The sequence below is a fragment of the Rhipicephalus sanguineus genome, chromosome 9 (assembly GCF_013339695.2).
Source record: "Rhipicephalus sanguineus isolate Rsan-2018 chromosome 9, BIME_Rsan_1.4, whole genome shotgun sequence".
Classification (NCBI taxonomy): domain Eukaryota; kingdom Metazoa; phylum Arthropoda; class Arachnida; order Ixodida; family Ixodidae; genus Rhipicephalus; species Rhipicephalus sanguineus.
Genome location: NC_051184.2, coordinates 58080442 through 58104675, shown reverse-complemented (window position 1 = coordinate 58104675; position 24234 = coordinate 58080442). Strand labels below are relative to the sequence as shown.

At 44.3% G+C, this 24234-nt stretch overlaps 1 protein-coding gene across 1 annotated transcript; it reads left to right on the top strand.

Annotated features, from left to right (window-relative positions):
- LOC119405209 (hydroxysteroid dehydrogenase-like protein 2) lies at positions 1 to 22215 on the top strand. The gene is given in 9 exon segments (XM_037672019.2): positions 1 to 220; positions 2659 to 2822; positions 7864 to 8077; positions 10601 to 10704; positions 13550 to 13651; positions 15122 to 15322; positions 15884 to 16120; positions 21530 to 21712; positions 21715 to 22215. Coding segments are annotated over 9 exon segments (1275 nt in total). The 5' UTR covers positions 1 to 206; the 3' UTR covers positions 21771 to 22215.
- The last annotated feature ends 2019 nt before the right edge of the window (positions 22216 to 24234 follow it).

Below are 24234 nucleotides of genomic sequence, written 5' to 3'. Positions count from 1 at the left end.
TCCCGTGGACTGCGACCGGCACACTGGACGGATACGCTGCGTGCATAAGTACTGACACTTTTACCTTGAGCGATCCGACCAAGCGCAGTGGCAACAATCTCGCTGAGATAACCGAACCCTTCACTCGAACGCCCTGCATCCGGGTTCGCCGAAGGCATTCGAGTCGTGTCGTGCACTAACCAAGTCGGGGGATTTGCGGCCTCACCATGATCAACACGGGGTAAGTTGTAGCGTGCAGCGTGAATTTTGCCCCCCTAGCCTCTCAAGCAAGCCCCGGTGAACTCTGTCAACGCCTTCGATGTCCTTGTCTTTCCACCTAGTGGGATCAGTGGATATCGCTGAAGTCGCAACCGCAACTGTTCCGAACTACGGGTCGTTATAAAACGTAAAGCTATTGCGTGTCACCTCTGCGAGGTGCGCCGATTTGATCAAATTTACGTGCACTATCGAGCAAAAAAGGTTCCTAAGCTGCATAAAGTGTAGACAAACATAATTTTGCCGTTTATAAGTATCTAGAGCCCAGATTTAAGATGTGCGCACTGTTGCAGTTTCTTTTTCGACCTCCGTAGAGGCTACGAGGAAGTTGTTTTTCGATGCATCAATGGTCAACGAACTTTTCTTCTTATTATGTTTGGAAGGAACTCTCAGCTTTCTTTTTTTTTTTATTCCACTTGTTTCTGAAGCAGTAATGCCTCTATTCGTGCGGGCCACTGAATCGGAAATTGAAAGCTTCTTTTAAGAGCACTTTGGAACCGTCGCATTGGGCCACAGCTTTCGGTTCATCGGCGATTAAATTCACTTCCCTCCAGCGGTCGTTCCGAAGTTGTGCGGCCTTGACCGAGCTCGCACATGCTGATACGGTTGAGAAAGCGGATAACCTGTGTACGCAGAAACTTTGCTCTGTGTGAAATTTGTTGCTGTGGGGCTCTAGACTGACGGTGGTCGAGGCACTCGTGAACGGTGCGTGGCATCCATCAACCACGTCGGTAATTGTAGGGAAAACAACAAACAAACAAAGAGACGGGAACCAAGGTTGTAAGGAAACGCAATAACGTCGCTTGCATCCGGCAAATGTTACCGCTTGGTTAAGTGTGAATGTGGCCAACGTGATGGCCTGACATCGAAGAAATAATTAAACTACTAAAAAGATGAAGGGAGAAACAGAGTAAAAACTGCATTATTTTTGTAAAAAGAGTTAATTGTTTACGTCTCCGAATATCTATGTTTCATTTTGTTTCCTTCAAAGAAAAAAAAAAAAATGTCTATATATATTTGGAGGCCCCTTCTCGAAAGCTTGGCACAAGCTTGCCACTTACTTGGTGCCGCAGCTGGGTGTTTAAATACAGATTTACAAATCTCAGTCAATTTTTGATTTCCCATGTGTGAAAACAAGCATTGCATGCTGTATTCAGTGCTCTTATCATTTTTGTTTACAGTAATAATTGTTCAGTTATTGTTCAATAAATATTTGTATTTGCAAATCATTAATTGTGAAACGCAGATTTTTCTGCTTCATCAATTTGTACTCCCCAGAGTGGGTTAAGGGTTTGTGCTAGCACAATAAGGAAAAGCCATAACTAAAACTCACTGTTAGCCGGCTGGATCAGCTGCTGTCCTCATAACAATTATCTATTTTTGATATACTCTTTGCCTTCCTTGTTCCAGGTCAAAGAAATGCCAACAAACTTTCTTTTTCTTCTAATGCACTTATTAAAGGCTGCATATTTTGTTTTGGAAATCAGCTACTTGATATTGCAGTCCATTTTTGCCACCAGATGTTAAAGGGACACTAAAGAGAAACAATGAATAGATTGATAAATTGTACTCTGAGAACTCTAAAGTCGTTAATCTAGCCATCATAGGTTAATAATATAGGAGAAAATTAAGTTTAAAGTTTCATTTTTAAATTTCGCGCCGAAATCTCCGCGCGTGACGTCACGGATTTCAAAGTGTACTTATCGTATTTTGGCGCCATTTGCCCAACCAAATTTACTCAAACTTGGTATGTTAAATCTATGGCCCCCTCAGAGGACAATGTATGTCATTTTTACCGATTAGGAACTACGTAGGCCCTAGTAGGCGCCGTCAAAATATGTGATGTTATGGCGATTGGTGGGGAAACTTCAAGGTGGCGCCGCCACCCACATTTTCTTTTTGCGCGTTTTCTCGCTTACTAAGTGTCTTCTCGCAGCAAGTGTAGTGTTTTTGGTATAGTGAAAAAGTAGTTTACTAATACGAGAAAAATCGTTTTACTCTTTAGTGTCCCTCTAAGCACGAAGGAAAGTTGTGCTGAATGAGAGGCTTGCCCTGTGTGCTCATTTAAGCTTCAATCTTTAACTGCTAAATGCACTATAATGAGGACATAGCAAAATAATAGGCTTGATTGCTTGAGCTCCATTGCACATACTAAAAGGAACTGACAATTAAGGGTGGTTTAGTCTCTCTCAAGAAAAGCAACACCAAATCGCAACTTGATCCAGTAAGACCTGTTTCTGGTTACATGTTTACAGAATTATAGCTACGACATGCAAGAGAAGGGCTCTTGTTTACTTGCCCACTTGTGAACTTTCTCCGCGATTAGCGATGGAGATAAGCAGTTGCACTTTCTCGCAACAAGCACACCGAGAGTTACAGAAGTCTTTTGTGTGCTACTGGCAGCAAGCTAGCTGGGAGAACGCTGTTCATCACGGGCGCCAGTCGAGGGATCGGCAAGGAGATTGCTCTGAAGGCAGCCAAGGACGGCGCCAACGTGGTCATCGCCGCTAAGACTGCCGACCCCCACCCCAAGCTTCCGGGCACCATCTATACAGCTGCCAAGGAAGGTAGGACTGCTGCTTTGCTCATACGCTGGCCCATTATGTGTATTCTTGTATCTGCGTCTTTTTTACTAATTTATTTTACACTGCATGGTTGTCTCACTTGGACTCGCCCACTCATAGACCAGTGGAATAAATAGATACCCGCAAGTGCACAGCACTCACTGATTGAAATAAACATGTCATGTCGCTGCAAATATGGCTGCTAAAGGCAATGTTGCCTCTGATGTACGTGTTCCAGTGAAAATTACACAGATGTGACACGAACTGTACACGCTGGAAACGAAAGTGTGTGCATTACTGAGCCCTAAATTTTTGCGTTTTCAACCCGTGGGTACTGCACGCTAACACTAGATTGTACACACACTTCTGCTCGCACCCATTCATACTAACCAACACTCACTGTTATAGTTGCCTCAATTCACTCTCATCGGTGTCCCGTCACTCGGTCCACTCCCATTCATTGGCACTTGCGTTCATGCTAACACTGAACGACTCTCACTCACTAGCATTCACACTCAGATTCCGCTCAAACTTGTCATTACTGACTTTCATTCACGCTCTCATTAACCAGCGTGCACCCTCGCTCCTGTTCATGCTCACACCTTTTGTCACTAATGCCCATCATGATGCCCGTGAAGGGAATGTGGAGTGAATGCAAGTCACCACACTCATGAGTGAATGTGAATCGGTTCGCCCGGTGGGTGGGTAAAATTTCTCGTGAATGCCTCTCATTCTTCTCATTCTTGCATTAAAACCTGTTCATTTCCCATCAAATAAACCAACTTCCTAAGAAGTTTCCCTATGCCCCTGTTTCCACAGAGGTTGCCAGTAGGATGGTAGTTGCTTTTAGTGGCATTTATGGCAACAGTGGTAAAGAGAACATCGTGCTTTTACCATGGCTAAACCACTTGGCAGTTGAGAACAAAGGGTGAGAAATAGGGCTGAGATGTTGCATGCACCAAAGTCCATCCGAAATTTGCCAGAATCTACAACAGTATGCTTTTCGGCATTCCTATCATTATTGCCTTGAACCTAAGGGTAGAGTGAAATAATTGAGGACTACGGTCAACATGGCTCTGGAAAGGCCATTGCGTTTGTCCTGTGAACGTGACAAAATTTCACTACTAACAAAGTTTTGACATCATAATGAATGGTTTAAGAAATAGTTCATGAGAGGAATCGAGTAGACGGGTTAGAAACCAAGTTTATTGGTACATTTTGAAGCTTAGTACGATTGTACCCATGGTTTGTCCTTTCTTGTAACGTAAGTTGTTGCTCCTCCTGAGAAGATTCAGAGAAGAACTGAGGTACGCAAATTACTTTACCTTTCAAGCCAACAGATAGCAGAACGAAGCAAAGCATAGAAAATTCTTTTTATTTGAAATGCAGAATTGATGACCTAAATGAAATTATAACAAGGTGACAAAGATTTCCGACTTCTAAAAGCCAAACCCCCCATCTTCCATACCATGCATGTGGCACTTCTACTCAATAAGCTACGGTGCAGCTGTTGTTGTGTATTTATGTATATGTCGATCCGGGTTTCTCAGAATGTATCGTTGTGCTAGTCGTTCCTTTTGTAGCATCAAACGGCACCGGAGAACACTATGGGCAAGCAGGCAGACTCATATTATCGCGGTGCACACACCTACAGCTGGAAATTTATTTCTTCATTGTATGAGTGGAATGCCAGCTGACAGTCGATAAACTTAAGATAAGCACGTGGAAAAGGTAGCGTATGCAGTTGCTTTTTCGTGCAGTGTAATCTACTTAGGCTTAATGGGCACATGCCTGACCGACTGATTGAGAGAGGATAGGTAACTGCAATTCAGCAAAAGTTATTTTGTGGCAGTGCGCCGTTGTTGGAAGAAACTAGAAGTTCAATGCGGATTTGTTGATCAGCTGGCCATGTAAATTCTGGAAATTCGTCTAGAGTAAAAGGTTGTCCAGTTGTGTGTCAGTACCCTGTACCATGCTATCAGAGTAGGATGCTTTCTTGCTGTGAAGATCTGGTATCAGCAGCTTGGCTTTTGTTGTTCTTGTGCTCATACGTACCTTTGGTATTGCTTCCTTCTCAGTCAGTATTTATTGTGCGTAATCACAAAGTACCTTTTCAGTTGTCGGTGTGCTCCCTGTGATTGTTATCACGTAATGTAACTTACACAACTGACTGGGGCATTAGTGATAGCTGTGATTGAATCCGGCAGTTTGTATGCCCAATGCAGCAGAAAGCTGAGCAACGTTCATAACAAAAACGAGATGCAGCTGCGGGTGATCTGGCCAAGGCGCCCTCTTGACCAGGAAACGACCACATTTCACGCGTGGCAGAGTTTTGACAAGTTTTCGGGGAATGCCTAGACTTAGTTTTACAGCTGTGACCGTGAACACTTACGAGCACATGAGTGCTGTCTGTAACAAAAAAAAAGCGGCATGGTGTCTCCAGTGCAGGAGAATTTGTGCTCTCTGTGTCGGTGAATGCAATCTGTTATGCGCTGCTGCAGCTGCTTAAAAGAACATTCCTCTGTTTCGTTAAAAAAAAATGCTACAGAATGACAGGCAACTGTACAAATAGCAGCGACTCTAATGACTTTTCAGGGCTGGCATGGTGTCAAGGTTCCTTGTTTTGTGGTGCACTATTTCTTGGTTCTCTGTCTGTAAGCTGTGCTTATACATGCTGCCGAAAGTAGTAACCAATTACAATTGCTTACGTTGAAAATATAATTTATTGAAACTCAGCAAATACTAAAGCTTAATGAATTAGTCCCGTTATTCTGCCTGGCAACCTTAATTAATGTGCCAGACGTAGAGTAAATAGAGTGAGCTGTGTAGGCTCTTACAGTGCATCCTATGCAGCCTTTCGCATATTGCTTCTTTGCTCACATTTGTTATTGAAATTTTGCATTACCCCTTATGGTATTGTGGTGACACCAGCATCGAAATTGAGCCTCACTGTGCTAGCTCGAGAGAAAGGTGATTTTGCTATGCATGAACACCTAGCGCACAAGATTTTTCACTCAGCGGCATGATTCCTGTACCTGTGTCCTCTAGGAAGCACTGGATCTCATCACTGCTACAGCTCGAAAAAAGTGCTTTTGATTGGTTCAATAAAAGTAGGAAAAAGTGTATCAGTACTTCTGCAGTGCAAATGACGAAGACAGGGAGTCAACACAAAAGGACAGGGCCACACTCTGATTATGAAATGAATGTTGTTATCTTTATGTACGGTTGTCTCAAATGGATGTCAAGCTACTTTTCCTACACGTTACTCTGTTGATATGTCACTGCGGTCAGGGCTGAGCAGTTATCTAATGCACAGTGGCAGCAAGATATACTCAAGCCTCATTATAACAGTCACGTCTGCCACGAAAGTAACTTCGTTATATCCAAAAATTCGTTATAAATGTTTATTTTTAACACTATATCCATGACAAGACTATTCTTCATTTACTTCGTTATAACCGATAATTCGTTATATCCGTGTTCGTTATATCGAGGTTTGAGTATAGCAGCAATCCACAATGGACATAATGAATCAGTACAATCTGGCCTAATTCACTGTTGTCCTAAAAGAAAAGATGCTCATAATAGTATTTGGTGTCAATGCCCAAAGTGGCCATTGTTATCTAACCATAGCAGCACCAGTTCAAATCATCATTCATTATTTGGTGAAGCATTGAGGTGAAAAAGCAAATACTGAGTCTTCACCTGTCTTGAACAGTCGCACCCACGTGGCTGCTGTACCCCACGCAGCCTCGGGTGCTTTAATGCATGTTTCTGACCATATTGATTTGCTTATAGCTGCATCACTTGTTACAGCTCGTCTCTTCAACAAATGGACTGCTGAATAAATTGAATTACCTACAGTAGGCATTAGTAAGTAAACAAAAAATAGCCAATCAGTTATAAAACTGTCAAGTAATGAAACCAGTCACAAGTTCTTAGTTACATAGAAATCGTTATATAAAAGCAACCGAAGGGAGCAGAAATACTGGTGCAAGTCATCGCATTGACACCTTTTGAGGTTACTGCATATGTCCGCCGTCTTGGTTGTCAGATAAGACTTGTCAGGAACCACACATGCAGATTTGATGTCATCTGCTGCACATGCATATTATATAGAGGATGACCATCTGGCTATGATTGAATTCTTGTCTCATGTGCTTCTTCAAGTGCTTTATCATTGTACGTTGCATGTATGCAAAAGCATCTTAGCATTCACCCCCCCCCCCTTCTCCTTTCCAAGCGGCTTCTGAACATTTAACAGCAAAGACTTCAAGGTGGTGTCCTTGCCTACCAACGTGCTTGTGTACTAGCATCACTAGTTCGCACTGCCTCAACTTGGCTAGCGATGAGCCTCTTATATGCTGACCATATGTTGAATAAATGATGGCAGCTGTTGGAAAGTTGCGATTGTGTCTGTTTTACCCCGGTCCTAAGTTCTCAAGAAAAGTGCAAGTAACTGTACCATGAATTCCTACCAGCTAGCCCAGACAAGTACCCTTCTACGTTGGAAAGTGTTGCCTAATGATGGTATCCCCTGTCATAATAGCGACAACCTCTTGTAGCGGTGTGACCATCGCATTCACCCGGCCTCTGAGACGCAGACGCAGCAGGGCTCGAGGCATGCGAGGGGTTAGGACGCTCTGGTTTTCGGTCTGGCTGTACGCGGTTGCCGCTATCGCTTTGCTTCACCTGCGTGCCAATAACGCAGCGACAACGGCACGGCCTTGTCGGCCGCCGTCACATTTCCCTGCTCAACATTTCGCCGTGCCGTCATCACTGCTTTATTGGCACGTGGGCGAAACAAAGTGGGTAGCAGCAGCCGCATACAGCTAGACCAAAAACCAGAGCGTTCTAACCTCTCGCATGCCTCGAGCCACGCTGCATCTTCGTCTTCATTTCCAAAGTCGGCTGATTGTGATATGGTCACGCCGCTACACATTTAATTTAATCTAAGTCCAATTATGCTCTGCTATATACTACATACTCAACAGCATGTGTTGGTTAACCTAAATTTCGTTCCCTCTCTCTCTCTCCTCATCAGTGGAAGCTGCGGGAGGCAAGTGCCTGCCCTGCGTCCTTGACGTCCGCGATGAGGAGCAGGTCAAGAGGGCTGTCGGTGATGCCGTTTCTAAGTTTGGCGGCATCGACATCCTGGTCAACAATGCAAGCGCCATCAGCCTGACGCAGACGCAGAACACAGAGATGAAGCGCTACGACCTGATGCACTCCGTGAACGTTCGCGGCACATTCCTCACGTAGGTTTTTTCGGACAGCAAGGCTGCTCGATGCTTGAACTAACATCCATTTCATTGAACTGGATTTCTCTGGTGATATGGTGCCTAGAAAAATGGGGACAGCCAGAGGCTAGTTATGTACAGTTGAAGTCCGCTTCAACAAAATTTCCGCCACAACGAAGGTTTTTTTCATTCCCTGTCGATGTCCCATAGGGTAAATGCTTCGAAATAGCCTCCAATACGAACTACTTCACAGCTGCATTTCCACTTCAACAAAGTTTTTTGCGCGACAACCACGAGCAAAATTATTCAAATTACAGCTTATTGAAATTCTCAAAAGTGTTTTTAATGTCTTGACAAACCATAGACCTTAATAACGTTAAAAAAAACCACACTAGATGTTGTTTAGAGCCGGCATACCGGGCGCAACGGTGACTCGCTGTGCAACGTAAACAAAACAGAAAGCTGCCATACCGCGATAGTGATGGCGATGCAACGCGCTTTCACGTAGGTTCAGAAAAAACGTCGGAAGCGTTTCGAATTGTGTCTGTATACAAACTACACGCATTAATTTGATTTTTATAGTATTTTCAATCGTTTTTAGAAAGTTTGTGAGAATGGTTTCAATGTCAGGAATTTCCAATTTATGTACGTACGTATGTACAAAATTGGAGTTGCGAGGCAAATCCTGGTAGGGTGTGACGATGCGTTCGGACGACGGCTTCCGGTTCCGGCGGTTTGACTAGGGCTAGCTTCACAACGAGTGATCGCATGCTTCGGTCATTGTTTCCCGAAGCTGCGGTAACGCGAACAATGATGTCACAGTCGGCAAAAAAGCGCAAGTCTTTGTTGCTCAAAAACAAGGCTCGCATTATCGCACAGGCTGAAGCATCACCTCACCCCCTCCCTCATCTGTTGGTCGAGTCTAAAAGACAATGTGCTTAACAATGGACGAAAAAATGAAAATGAAGTGTTGAAGTGCTTCTCACATTAGCCTGCCTTTGTTCCTCGTCTTTCCGGGGGAGTAAAGAGGGGAAGAAAAAGTTCTTGGGATGCAACATTAGGTACCTTCGGCCGCCATTATCGTCAAAAACTTGCGTGGCCATAACCCTGCTCTTTAAACAACAGTGACAGGACTGGTCTGGCTGAGTAAAAGTATGGCGCGGACTTTGCACTCCTCACTCAGGTGATCTGGGGGGGGGGGGGGATCCCCCCCCCCCCCTTCACCTGCTTCGTGCGCACTATGTCTGCCAGTCATGCCTAGCACCAGTCGGACTAAGGTTCTAGCACTACGGTGACGCTGACTGAAAGCACAGATTCGCCTAACCATAAAGCAAGGCGTATCGGAGTTGGATACACACCCTTTAACTGGCCAGCCGACACCAGGCTGAGCTGAATGTGCCGAAAGTCATGCTTTCCGCTGTTCCCATTCCTTTTGATCAGGATCGCACAAAGAATAAATAAAAAGTCATTCTACACAGTCACCGAACGTGATAACATCCGTGACAAGGCCTGCAGTGCTGTTTCTGACAGTCAAATTTTGATTTTTTTTTTTTTTCAAGTGACAACATAGGCATTTTTAGGCTGCTACGAAAAAAATTGCAAAAAAAAATGTTGAATCCTTGTTTTGATGCCTCATTCTTTTGAGGCCTCAGTGTATCCTGGAGAAGCTGCGACTTGTACTGTCATTGTCATTGAAAATGGAATAATGCGCAATGTTTTTAATGCTGTTTTTCAAGAGCCTGTGAGCAGCTGTAGAATGGATTGTAAGAAAGAGTAAAGTCGTTTTTTTTTTTAATACAGATTTTTAAGTAAGGTTAATTGTTTGCTAAAACTGAGAATTTGAGCCGATTTATAAAATGTAAACTTGTGCTATAACAGAAACATTCGAGACAACTTCTAAACAGATTAGATTCTTACAGACCAGCAAGTTTTTAAAAGCTGAATGTATTTGCTTCACAAAAGAAGAGAGCAAATACAGCGGTTTTTGGAAAAATTCACCTGTTTACAACATTTTCAGAAATACCTTTGCTCTATCCACAAGTTTTGAATTACGCTAGTTTAGCCTTCAGTTTGCGTACATTTTATCCACAGGAAGTTTTTTTGTAGCTGTAACATTTTGAATTTTATATCGTGAACTTGCGAGAATGAGCAGTGCATGAAAATTGTACCTCTCTAATGTATAAGTTTGATATTTTCTTTACTCCTAAATTCTACAGTTATGAAAGAAGTGAAGTTCATTTTCAGGCTGTTGAGAGTTATGTGCACAATATACAAAAGACTCAACGAAATCCGAAATCTTAATTTTCGTACCCATATTGATCTCTGGCGCAAAAGCCGTAGTGTGTTTTCAACTGCTCCCAAACCTGTGTGATTTCAGTTTAATGCTTACTTCTGCAGTTGCGCTTTGTTTCATGTGTTTGTGCTATAATTACAATTACAGAAATGCATGAGTCTAGATGGGTTCATGCCACAGAAATCGAATGGCAGTGCTTAGTAAAGTAACAAAATTAAGTGTCTCTTTTTTTTCCTTTCTTGCTCCAGCTCCAAGTACTGCATTCCCCACCTGAAGAAGTCCAGCAATCCACACATTCTCATGCTCAGCCCACCGCTCATCATGAAACCAATCTGGTTTCAGAACCACCTAGGTACTGAAGCCTTCTTTATGAGCATTAGTAGGGATGTGCGAAAAGTAAATATAAGTTTGAAAGCGAATTCGAAGCAAACAGTGATTTGGATGAACAATTTTTAATCGAATAGTTCAAATAATATTTGTTACATATAATAAAGAAAAACGAGCACATTTGTCACCACCCAACTAACCTGCACAATATTTTAAATATTTGAACAAGGCATGTGTGAATGTCACTTTGATTCATAGTGAAGTGGAAGCAACTCTGAATAATGCAAGTGATAACTTGTAAAATATGTTTTAAGACTTACTGTACTTAGTGCATATAAGCCCGTATAACAAGCTTTTAGACTTAAAAATAAGTAATTGATGTGAGGGTAATATGTTCATTTAGTCTTGAAGTGGGGCTTCGCAGCAGTGCGAATTTTTTCTGGATAGGGGTTTTCACGGCATAGCACCCCTAAGCAGCAGTGAAACCCCCTTTACAGGGGGGTTACATGTGGTGTAGTACGTGCCTATTCGTTCATTTTGAATACTTCAAAATTTCGAATAATTTAAGTTCACGTCGAAGCGAATGCGAATACAGTAATATTTGTTCGCATATTTGAAGTGCTCCAATATTCACACATGCCGAGGCCCATTACGCAATTCTGATACCAGCGTACAGGTGCCATGTTTACTTCGTCATAACAAGTGCTTGATTGTAATTTGCACCCTTCTTTTTGTGACCTGAAACAAGAGAAATCAGACACCCTTGGTAGCAGTATGCATCGTTTAGCTTGCTTCTTATTTTTAGCATGCATAGGCATTCCATCAGAAAATAATTAGGGTTGTGCAAATAGTGATATTTCACATCGAATCGAATTCGAATCGAATAGTGCCTAATAGTGGCCAAAAATATAGAATATCGAATCGGATATCGAATAGTATATTTACACGAAATGTGTACCACCAGTTACGGCAAAACAAAGGAAAAATCAAGGATGCTACGCCGTGCCGACAGTTTTATTAGGCACTTGTTCGGGAGTGTCTTTTGTTTCTGCTTTTTGGGCGCGCAGGCTTGTTGATAGAAGAGCCGCAGTCAGCAGCGCCACTTCTAACCTCCTAACGGCTAACAGAGGGGGGTATGGTAGCTAGTTTTTTTTCCCCATGGTCGCGCAACACGGCTCATCTGACAACGGTAATGTGCTTCATCACCATGGGTGCTCTGGGCCCAAAATTTGTCGGGCACCCGTTCACAGCACAGCAGCGTTTTAACTGAGTGCCGGAATGATGGGAGTTTCTGAACGAGTGGTTCGGTGCGGCAGTGGTGACTGCCCAGCGTGAACAAATTTTTACATGCAAAGCCAATGACCGAGGGTTTCGCAGGCCAAAGTTGGGACGTTTTACTACGCTTGCGGCATGCGCGACCGAACTACACAAGGAGTCCGTGCCTTCGTTTCGGGAATGAAGTTGTGAAGGGCTTGACAGTTTTCTCATGTGTTTTTCTACATGTGGAAATGTCATAATCTCGTTTAAAATCTGCATGGGCTCGCTTTTGAACCAGGATGCCGGTGAAAGCTTTAACGAAAGGCCTACTGTAATGACGTTGGCGTTAGCATTCGCCACCCCACCTTAACCAAGTTGCACCATTGGCCTTTGTCGTGTTTTAGATATTCGTCCTGTCGAATTATTCGAAACTTCGAATACTAACTATTTGAAAGTCGAATCGAATTATTCGATTAGGTACTATTCGATTCGAATTCGAAACTCTAATATTTGCACATCCCTAACTCCGTGCGTCTGCATCACCATGTAACGAAAACATGCTAGAGCATGTTTTTATTGTTTTCTAGCAGAGACAAATGGAACAGAATAATTAAACCAACGTGAAAACTTGTTTACTAAACATGCTGTACGCACAAATTACTTGAAGTTTTAATCGGGATCTTCGATGGCGAGATTTGCTGCATTGTATTAACAGGCCGAGCTAGCATTGCATGAATCGTGCAGCAAGCAATCAATTCTTATTGAACATAACTACCTTCTACTAAATCTTCACTTGGGGGAGTTGTGAAGAATGCAACTTATACATAAACAAAACTCTTTGTCTTCAACAAACAGCACAGGAATGGACACCTGCACTGCTTGTTGTAGATGGTTTACTAACTAGCCCAATCTCAAACCTTGCTTCTTTATGTCCGCGAAGATGACATTTCAAGCAAGCACATTTGAATAACTGCCGTTTCATTTCTCAGTCATGACGTTAATGACGTAGGGTGTGGCTATAAAGAGGCTTTGTTTTGTCCTTGCTTCTGACTTGTTTGCAGGATTTTTCTTTAATGAAAAAACCTCTTGTTGCATAGTACATCGTGTATAACACACATGGAGCTTCAAGCATCTCCAATCTATTTCTTTTGAAGACAAAATACAAAAATTTACATGCAACTTTTGCTTTTGCATATAATATGTATGCACTGTAGCACCACTAATAACCTTATACTTTTTTACTCAAAATCACACATTTGTACAGCTGAACGTGCAAATAAACAGGTCATTTCCATAATATCTCACTTCAAATTAGTGAGAAAATTTGCTAAGGTGCTTACCAGCCTAATGAAACATTGGCTCAGCCATTTGGATGGCACCGCCATGAAAACATTAGCTTCAGTATCACAAACGATATGTGACATTCAGCATAACAGTTCTTTCGTGTGGGAGAGCAGAGTATTCTCTTCTAAAAAAAATTTGTAGATGAAACATGTTTTACGGACTACTAAAAGCACATTAGGGATCCATAGCAAAGCGTTTAGCATTTTTAATATGCGTACACCTCTAGTTACTGCAGTGGGCAATTAGTGTGACATTTCCGTTTCTTACAGCCTACACTATGTCCAAGTATGGAATGTCCATGTGTGTGTTGGGCTTGTCCGAGGAACTGCGAGCAGATGGCATTGCCGTCAATGCCCTGTGGCCAAAGACAGGTGAGCAGTAGTTGTGGTATTAGTATCTATTTTTCTAGGAGTGCCTTGTCGTGCTTATTAACATAAAGCTTTGTATGGTATCGCTCTTTCCCACACATATTCCTTGCCTTAGAAAACGGTTTCTGTAAAAATTATGACATGTTAATTTTTGAGACTAGAAACAAATTATATTGCCCATAGTTTTATGGTAATGCATAATTAGGCTTTGAGTGGCGTATTTTAGCGGTTGTGAAGTGAAGGCTGATTTGTGTGTCCCTTTTAATGCAAGTACAGCAAAATCATATTCAAATTTCGCCAAACCGGAAAAAAGGCCCGAATTAACCAAATGCCGAGTTACTGAAAGTATCAAGAAAACAATTAGCAAGTGTCTATTACATCAATGCATTTTCATTTCGAATATGCAAATCCAGCACTTATTTTGCATAAAAGCAGTGCAAAAGCCACAATGTTCGTCATTCGCGACTTTGTTCACAATGTGACTGCTGCTCAAGACCCATGTGTCTTAGGCCAAAACAGGCTTTGAACCCATCTCTTATTACGCATCGCCACTACCAACACCATCATATGCACGTGACGGTAATTTTTTCGCCGGTAAAATGGCCGGCAACTGAGCATTCGTCCATCATAAGGTAGCAAGTGAATTTTATGCCAGCATGCAGACCACGGCTGAAGCTCTATCTTGAACTGCTTCCACCATGCCTGAGCTTTGTAATATTGCGCATGCATTGCCCGAAGTCAAAACGAAGCTACTGAGTGTCACGTTTGCTGTGGACAAAACTGTGGTCACTAAATAGACGTTGCTGTAGTGCCCTCTCTCGGGTAGCCGAGAGAGGGCGCTACGTGATGGCACGATCATCATCATCATCGGGACTAGGAGAAGAGCGGAGGGAGTAAAGTGTGAGGGGTTAGGGCTGAGTGTTGGAAATAAAGGGGCAGTTCGGAGTGGTTATTCGGATCGGTGTGTGTGTGACTTATGGTTAGTTCGTGACAGACAAGCAAGAAAAATAACAGACTCATAAGATTGTATTTCAGTTGTTCTTTGAGGGGAATATAAATATTCTGACCAAGAAGTGCACCGTTTTTTCCCTAGGTGCGCTCAAAATACAGAAATCGCGAAATTGGCGGAAAAGTGTTTTTTTGCGGCCGAAATTTGTATATTTTTTTCAGGCGAACAAAATTTTTTTTCTCAAAACTAACTTCGAAACCATTGTTTTGGGTGTACTGCCTAGACTTACAGCAAGTTTCTTCAAAATCGGGAATGGTGACCGGGACCTCGTGTTCGATCTTATCTGGACACACCCTGCAGTTGTTTTTAGGTCCCACTCATATGCTCATATGGTCCCACTCACTAATGAATAAAAGTTACACGTACTCAAGGGCTTCTTTGTTTGTTTGTTTTTTGAATGCTTACACAATGTGCAGTCATAACTTGAACAAATAAAAAAATATGCTTCCCCCTTTTTGTTTCAGCTATCCACACAGCAGCCATCGAGATGCTCATGGGCGCCGAGCACGGTCAAAGTACAAGCCGCAAGCCAACCATCATGGCCGATGCAGCGTACGCCATCCTGACCAAGCCGAGCCAATCTTTCACTGGCAACTTCTGCATTGACGAACGCTTGCTGAAAGAGGAAGGAGTCAAGGACTTTGAGCAGTACTCATGTGTGCCTGGTGAGTGAAGCTTGTGTTACAAAGAAACAGATACCAATAGAGGGCTCCATTAGAGAGAGTTTTTCAAGTGAAGTAGTGTTGATGTACACAAAAAGCCCGGCGCCAGCAAGCGTACAGAAATGCGGCCCTCGGAGGTACGCCGGTCACACGCGCATTTGTATGTGCCGTTTTCCAATAATGGATGCCCTCTCGATCATGGGCTTGTGGGCGATCAGCCATTTCTGATATGGCAATCTGATATTTATCGAGGTCACTCGTCATTTAACGTTGCCACATTTCATTGTTGCCTGGATATGAACCCATGGCCATCATTGCCTGTAGCAACTGAAGTGTTGCACTGCTAAGCACGTGGATGAAGGTTCAATTCTCGGCACGGAGGAAGGAGAAAGGTTAGGAGGGAGCATTGCACAACGCAATAGAAAGAAAGGAAAAAGTAGTAGGTCAGGTGCACCCATGCCAAGCCTCCCTTGCGCCCCATTCTTTTTTTAAATTGTGGGATCTTACATGCTAAAACCACAATACATTAAGTGCACTGGCCTTTTCTTTCTCGTCACGACTCAGGCTCCAAGCTGCAGCCAGATTTCTTCATTCCGGACGACGTTCTCGCCGAGTTTGACCAGCAGCAGGTATCATCGCTGGGCATTGGCGGCACCAGTGCAGCACCGCCACCATCGGCTGCTGCGTCCGATAGCCCCGCTGCCAGTGATGGCGTTGACGGAATCCTGCAGAAGATCAGCCAAAAGTTGAGCCCCGAGCTGGTCACTGCTACTAAAGGACTATTTCAGTTCCAGGTCAAAGGTTAGTGCGCTGCTATTATTTGGGATGGCTATGACATGATGACATAACATTTTGACCGTAAATTGCCGTCTCCTTTGACGATGTGCCAAGCACACATTCTGTGGAGCACAGGGTGTGGGGCCCATAATCTTCCACAACCACTCTGACAACTTGCTTTTTGTTACTTATTAACACGAAAGTGTTTTATGACGGGGTCTACTACGGCTCCACTGACGTATTTCCATCACGGATATGACGTTGTAAAATATAAAGAGTAACAGTTGGTAAAGAAAAAAGCAGAAGAAAAAGTTCCATCACCGGGAGTCGAACTTACGACCCCTCACTTCGCAGCGCGAGGTGTGAAACGATTCCGGCCACAGATGGCACGTTCTTTGCCATGCTAACGGCGAGCTATTTATATACACCATTTGCCGGCGGCGGTACTCTGAGATCGGTGGTACATCAGCGTGTTTTCGTTATCACTAGAGAGATGGCGCGAAGGGCTCGAAGAGCTCGCTTTAAAGGTCGTCGCCCCACACGGATGAGCGCGCGCCTCTAGAGGGCGTGGGCGCTCGTGCGTGGGCTTATCTCATGATGGCGGTAGTTTGTACATCTTGTGCTCTCACCACAAGTTTGCGTCGAGAGCGCGAAGGTCACTTCGCTCACTGCAGCAGCGCTGACGTTCGAGGAGCATGTGTCATGCTGCCTGCGTGTCACCGCTGTGTTGCAGTGAAGCACGTCTTTTCCGCAGGCACACATTTCAGCTGATCACGAGACCACTTCTTTTTTTTTCTTGCGCTGGCAGCAGCCAGGGTGGGATGCTTCACTTGTCACTCATTAGTATCGCTACATTGCATTGCCTTGTGGCTCCTAAGGGCCATCGTTTCTGCGGATTTGCGGCTAAATCGGGATCGGGAATTGGCACATGGCACCCAAAGTTTTCGAATTAACCGGGCTGGTACTGACCACCGCTTCAAATTATCCACTCAGATTTACATTGTGAAGTACGGGACTGCAGAAATCCTTCGAATTATGCGGGATTTCAAAATAACCAAGTTAGAATTGATGAGGTTTTATTGTATTACCCTCACATCGATTCATCATTTTTTAAGTTTAAAAGCTTGTTGTACTGGCTTATATGCTCTAGGTAACGTATAGTAAACTTTAAAACGTAACATTTTTTACAGGTTACAGTATAACTTCGTTACAACGGATCTGTTTACAACAGACATTCAGATATTACATACCAATTTGCGGCGTTATGCCGACCTCCGTATTAGTTCCATTGATTGAGCTTCGTTTACAACGGATTCTGGTACAACGGACATTCGGATATAATTGACTAAAATTTCAGGCCAGCAAGGTGGTCAGGACTCCTTTAAGCGGACTTTTCTACCACGGTCATTAACTTCCGACTTCAAACATCGCTTAGCATACTTTCGGGACGGGAGCAGCGCACCGCGGATATCGACGTACCGATTTAAGAGCGAAGGCCGCCGATCCCCGGTCTGTCAATGATCAGCTATGCCTAGCTGTAGCGACAAAAAAACGGCGCGCAGTGTGCTTGGTGTAGCGTTTGGGACGCTGACACGCGAAATTGCGAGCCGCTGCCACCGCTTCTCCGCGCGGTCGCTGCGCGTCGAGCTTGGCCGGGGGGTCCGCTGCCGATGCGCAAAATGCCCATCCGCGGTTCTGAGGAGCCAGCGGGCAATGCGATTCGTTGCTTGAGACGAAGGACATTACGGCTTCTTCGCTTTCGCATGTCCGCTAGCGCGATGTTCTTGCCCGCAAAGTTCGGATTTGGCTCGTACATCGGCACCGTGAACGGAGTTAGGCCTAACCACGACATCTAGTAGAAAGCTCGGTTGCGATGTGCGTGGCCGCGGTGCCCGATGTTTCAAAGTACGTCATGCTCGATTGCGAGTACAAGGAGTTGTCCCGCGGTGGTCTTCGTCATAAGCTTCGAAGTGCTGATAAGAAGAACCTCGAACAGCGGGTCCAACGAGTCAACGCTATTAGTCGCACGTCTGCAATGTTCGCGACGAGTGCGGCGCGCTATCGTAATCTGATGATTGAGCTTCCGCTTGCAGCTGCCCAACTAAAGCGTTCCAAATTATCGTCGACCCGTAAACACAGAACGAGTGCGAACGCGTCACTAAGTAGCGCAATTTTCGACAGCCACGACCTCGCGACGCACAAGCAGCAGACGACGATACCGAAGCAAGCATTAACACGTTTTAGCTGCTTCTGCGGTAATACCGCAGCAGCAGCCAAAACGTGTTTTTCGTACGCTTGTTACTGAATGGAGGAGCCAGCTGAAACGGAGAACTTGAACGCGGAGAAATGCTCTTTACGACGAGCCCAAAATGGTGGCACCCAGTTGCGCCGTTGCCGAGCTATAATTTTGAAAAACGCTTATTTTTTTTTATATTTCCGCAATTTTCGCCAAATCGGCAGACGCAAAACAAATTTTTTATAGCACTTCTACGTAGTTTTCATTGAAGACATTTTGGAATCAGATAGAAATGGGCTACAGAAACTGAAAATGCAATTTTCCAAAAATCGCATTTTTTTTGGTCCCCCGTTAAAAATAAGACCATGTTTGTGACTCGTAATTCTCTCCGGTTACAGTGAAACCTCGTTAATACGTACCTGCCGGGAACGCGGCATAACTACGCACTAAACGGTAGTACGCATTAAACACCAAGTACAAATTTTCATCTCCTAGCGTACGCCATCGCCCAAATAAATAGAGTGCCACAGCAAATATTGCCTAAAGTACCCACCGCAAACCTTTTCTTTCTTTTTGCCAAAGTGGAGAAAACATCCTGGCACACTCGCACGACCGCCCGATAACGCGTAGTGGCGACGCCGAAGAGCATTTCGAAACTATTGCAGGGTCCCTGATACGTGGTCAACGCAGTGACCGACATAGCGACAGAAGGGACAGTGTGATTTCCGCGGTATATGTGTGTGCGTCTAACCGCGATCTGCCACTAAACGAAAACTGACACAGTTCCAGTGAAACGCGGTACGGCCGCGTGGAGCCAATCGTCTCCCGGCTAGTTGTGTGCAGCGCGTCGCCTACTCGGCTCACGCCGTCACTACCGGGCCGCTTGCTGTGCCGCACGCGCGCATTTATTGTGGGAATGTCGTTCGTACCCACTTCGCTCCAGATCGTGCACAGATGCGGCGAGTAGCTTGTTCGGTTAACGCAGCGATGGCGAGCTTCATGCAAGCGATGCGCACTCCGCGATTCTCTAGCGGTCCTGGCAGCGGACGGAGGCGCGTTGTGTGGTCGCCTAATAAAAGCTTGCAGTATGGTTACAACCGCGCTACGCTTGCAGTATCGTACACGTGCGTTTAGTGTGATAGTGTCAATGCAGCGAGGTTTCTCGGCGCCCACGACCCGCAACGCTAACTACGCAACAGCGATCTGCTTTCGCTTCTACAAAGCGGTGCGCGCCTTATGACGGCTTAGTAGCGTTTGCTGTCGGGCTAGTTGGTACATGGCTGAAGTTCTTCGACCCTACCCGAGCATTTGTGCCATTAATTCAACTTCAGCCTTGAAGACGGCCGCGCACAACGAAGCGGCAGCGATCGGCGGCCCAGCGCGTTCAGGTTGTCGCCTAATAAAAGCATGCAGTAGGCTTAAAAAGTAGCGCTGCGCCGCACGCGTGCCCGAGCAAATAGCTGAAGATACTTATTGTGATAAGGTTGTCGGCGATAAGTCATGTCGGCGCGTTCGTCGGTGGCCGCCACCTCGCCTTCGTTCTTTCCCGATGCTTACTCGCAAAGGCGTCGCCGCAATCGCGCGGTAGTCGGAATCGGGGATCGACTGATCTGCGCACTTCTCAAAAAGGCGGAAGACCTTTGGCGGCACATTCTGGCGTCAGGAAGTTGAGCAGCACAGTAAAATTTTATGGCACAAAAAGTTATCGCGGTACGCAGGGTACGCACTAACCGGTAGGCATAGGGCGAACCACTACGGCTTAAGCGGTCAGCGAATGCATTGGGCTCTATGGGACTCGGTCGGGGATTCGTCGCAGCTACGTTTTAACCGTTAGTACGTTTAAAGCGGGTACGTATTAACGAGGTTTGACTGTATAACAGACCCATTCAGTGTTTACATGAAAGTCTGTTGTAACAGTACTTGGATTTTACATACTCCCTTTACAACAGACCAAAATCCTCTTCACTATGAAGGTCTGTTGTAATGAGGTTATACTGTATCACTTGCACTCTACCAAAAGTGACATCCTGCTCCCACTCAAAGTTGCTTCCACTTCCCTCTGAACCAGAAAGAATGACATTTGCATATGCCTTGCTTCAACTTTAAAAACATTGTGCAGGGTAGTTCGGTCATGACAAATATGCTCATTTTTCTTTATAATATGTGATAGATACTATTCGAATTCGCTTTGAAATTATTCGACCAAATCACTATTCGCTACGAATTCGCTTCGAACCTAAAATTTACTATTTGCACAAGCCTACAGAATGGCATCATTTGAAATAGCGATAGGGGTTGAAAAGAATGAGGAATGGAAGGTGTCAATATAATGTCGAGGACTTTGATAGGTAGATACAGAGGTACGGATGCACATCTGTGGTAATCACAGGATGAAACGAAGTGCTATAAGGACAATCGATTTGCGCGATAAACCACTGTTATGCTCCATGTTTGTACTAGACAACGCATATGCCCTGGTGGTTTTCTGTGTGTGGTCCTTCGGTGATGCTCAGCTGCAGTTCCCTTGGGCTTCTGCAGTGTAGTACAACAGGATATTCATTACCTCGATGCTCACTTGACTTTACAAGTAACGAGAGAGGAATTCGTGACTGTAGTTAGAAAGAGAGGGCAATTATTTTGCTTCGACATGTAGGTTCGTTATGATGCACTGCAGCAGGGGTGAAATGGCAGGCCATCCGCTTTCACTGTGGGAGGCACTGAGTTCGATTCCTCGTGCCACCGGGCACCCACCAGTTTTTCTGAAGGAGGGAGGGGTACCTGACCAAGTGCATGGTTGCTTGTTGTGGCTATTTAGAAAAGGTGGCTTTTTCCGTTCTTTTTAGTTTTTACTCTACTTCCCAAATGTTGTGTCGCTCATGTGTTGCAAAAATGAGCAACTTTCCTGACCTCAACTCACTGCCTCATCATGCTGCAGGCCATGATACTCGTCTTGGATGGTCACGAGTAAGCACACTAAATGCTTTACAAGTTCACAGTGGTGGTATATTGGGCAAGTTTTTGTGGGGCGACCTGTCTTTTTTGCAGTAACATAACCATCTTTCCCTGTTTGTGTCTTCTTCTTGCGTCTGTTCACTCAGCTTGAGTTGCCCTAAAGATGAAGGCAATATCGTGCTTTACAAGATTCCGTTCCCAAAGCTTTTGACTGGCTAATAAAACTGTTCGCTCTTTCTGCACAGGTGGTGACGACTTCTTCGTGGACCTCCGAACGGGACAGGGTAGCGTGGGCAAGGGCCAGCCGTCGGAAGGCAACTCGCCCGACGTCGTGTTCACCATGGACACCGACAGCCTGCTCAAGATGTTTGCGGGCAGCCTGAAGCCGACGGCAGCCTTCATGAGTGGCAAGATGAAGATCAAGGGAGACTGGGGAAGGCCATGAAACTCGAAAAGCTCATGGGCAGCCTCCGAGCCAAGCTATGAGGATGAACCGAGCTTCTTCCTCGTTTCCTGGCACCCGCATCGACACATTTCTCCACCCCCAATCCGCGTGGCCAAGCAGAAGAAAAACGACCGAGGCTAGACACCGACAGTGCCACCCGCTTCGTGAACGTCGCGGGTAAACTGGATTTTTTTTTTCAGTTCACGTCGATGCGGAGACTGTGCCCACATTTGCTGGATCAAATGTTGCGCGTGTTCTCGCATTTCGTTCGACTCCTGTGTGTTATGCATTCACAGTGACCGGGAGAGACGTGGCAAGATGATGTAATTACATGCAGTGGCTCGAGTTATGTCTGAAATGTGCAAGATGAACTTACTCTGTGCGGTGATTCCACTCCATTAGGAACAGGGATGACATAGAAGCATTGTAATGTAACCGAGGGCCTATTGAACACTGCGGTTTGCGAATGAGATTTATCGTTCTTTTTTGTTTTTTAGGTTTCGGTTCTTCAGCTGTTGTGCTAGAGGGAACGATTATATCCAGTTGTTGCTTGGTGCGGTGCAATGTTGTTAACGGAAATGTTGCGTTCATTCTTATGATGGCGCAAATGTCAGGAACAAATGTTATTTTGCATGTTTAGAAATGTTGAGTTTGCTCACTAGGCTGGACATTCCACTTGCACTGATGGCGTAGAATGCATTAATTCTTGATGTAAATTAATGCGAAAAATTGTTATATGCTAGAAAATAAATTGTCAACTTTCAGTTGCCTTGTTGCAAAACTCTTCTTTATAGCATCTAGGGTATTCTTTTTGACCTGGGGCTATTATGTTTCTTTGAAACAATACTGTGGTGCTTTTTTTAGACATGGAGCTGTGTCCTTTGTGTTTTGTATGCGTAGCAAAAGTCGGTGTTTCTTAGCACCAAATCTGTTACTGTATAACACACGTGCCTTATAAAAGCCATTGTTATGTCTTTAGAACCAATCTGGTGTTCAATATGAATAGCTTAATGATCTTGCATAACCTCTAACTGATGTTGATTGTTTGCAATGTGTAATGAACTTTAATATCTTCTGGGGATAACATTTGTTATCAAATTTCTGCACAATGCAAAACACTGAAATCCTTTAAGCTGTGGCTGCACTGGTGGAGAGGTATGCGTAAACAGGTGCTTGGCATCAAAATGTGTCTGTAGGAGTAGAGCTACAGCAGTCATTGACTGATCCACTGCAATATTGGAACAATACTTGCAATTGACGCACTCTCTCCACTTTAACTAGCAAAGATTGCAAGTAGAGTTTGAGAGGGGGCGGGTAGTATCTTTTGTACGCCAATAGCCTCTGTGACCAAAGAAACAGATTTAATTGCCTCGCCGTCTAGCAATGCGTAGGAAGCAGTAACCGCGGCTCCAAGAACTAGTTTTTTTACATGAAGTCAAACGTTGGCTCTTAGCAAGCCTCCACAATGTGTAGTGCTGGTTGTGCGTGGTGTGCGTGTTTACTTACAAATATAAACGTACTGCCATGGGTGATGCATGCTAAGTGGATGAGCTCAGCATTGGACATTTGGGCATCCAAAGGGCATTCCTTTTTGTGTGTGTTTGAGATACAGCCTGCTCTTGTTGCATGCATACACTTTCAGGTGAAAAACTTAATGTATAACTCATTAACAATGTTTCTGGTGAACCTACTTAGTTTTAATTGCACATTAAACTACTTACCGTTTTTTTTTTTCCGCATTACATTTCTCTCTCTCTCTTACCGTCAAGATTAGCTTGGAAATCCTACGCCGTGGCATCTAGAAGTTGAAAAGCAACTCTGCGTCAGAAAATATATATTGCTATACTATACTATGGTTACGTTGGTTCTTTGTATTTCAAGCCGATATTGTGTTAAACGACGTTCACAGGCTCTGAGCATAAGGGAATAGAATATCGCTAATGGAATGAATGAATGGTCGAGCTGTTTTATTTTCTTGTGTTCTGGTGGAATTTTAATAGCTGTGTGCCCAAAATTACTGGGTTCCACTATTGAAATAATATGGCTCGAGAGCTGGTGATTTCATCAACGTGCATCGTTGCGAGGAAAGAGGCGAATTTCCTGTATTACAGTGCACTTCCACTGCAACACAGGAAAGTGTTTAAAGTGAGCGCATTTTATAAAAATCTTGTGTGGACGCATTTTGCTAGCTTCTTTGTGTAATGGACAGATGCTTTTTCGCTGTGTCCATTGTAAGCTGTGGAAGGTAGACTGCATTTCAGAGAAAATCCTCAGACTACAACGTGTGGAAGGCAATTTTGCTAGCATTTACAAGTGCCTGTGCCGATGTCGATATGCTCATGTATGTGTATGTGTGATGGCAAACATTGATACTGTGTAGGTATTACAGCTCAAGTTGCCTCTGGAAACAAAATGTTGATGAAAAAGATTTCAGGCAGCAGAGTACAAAGAAATGTTGTATGTTGCCTTTATCTTTGAGCATGTGAAAGGTACTAACAACTCTCC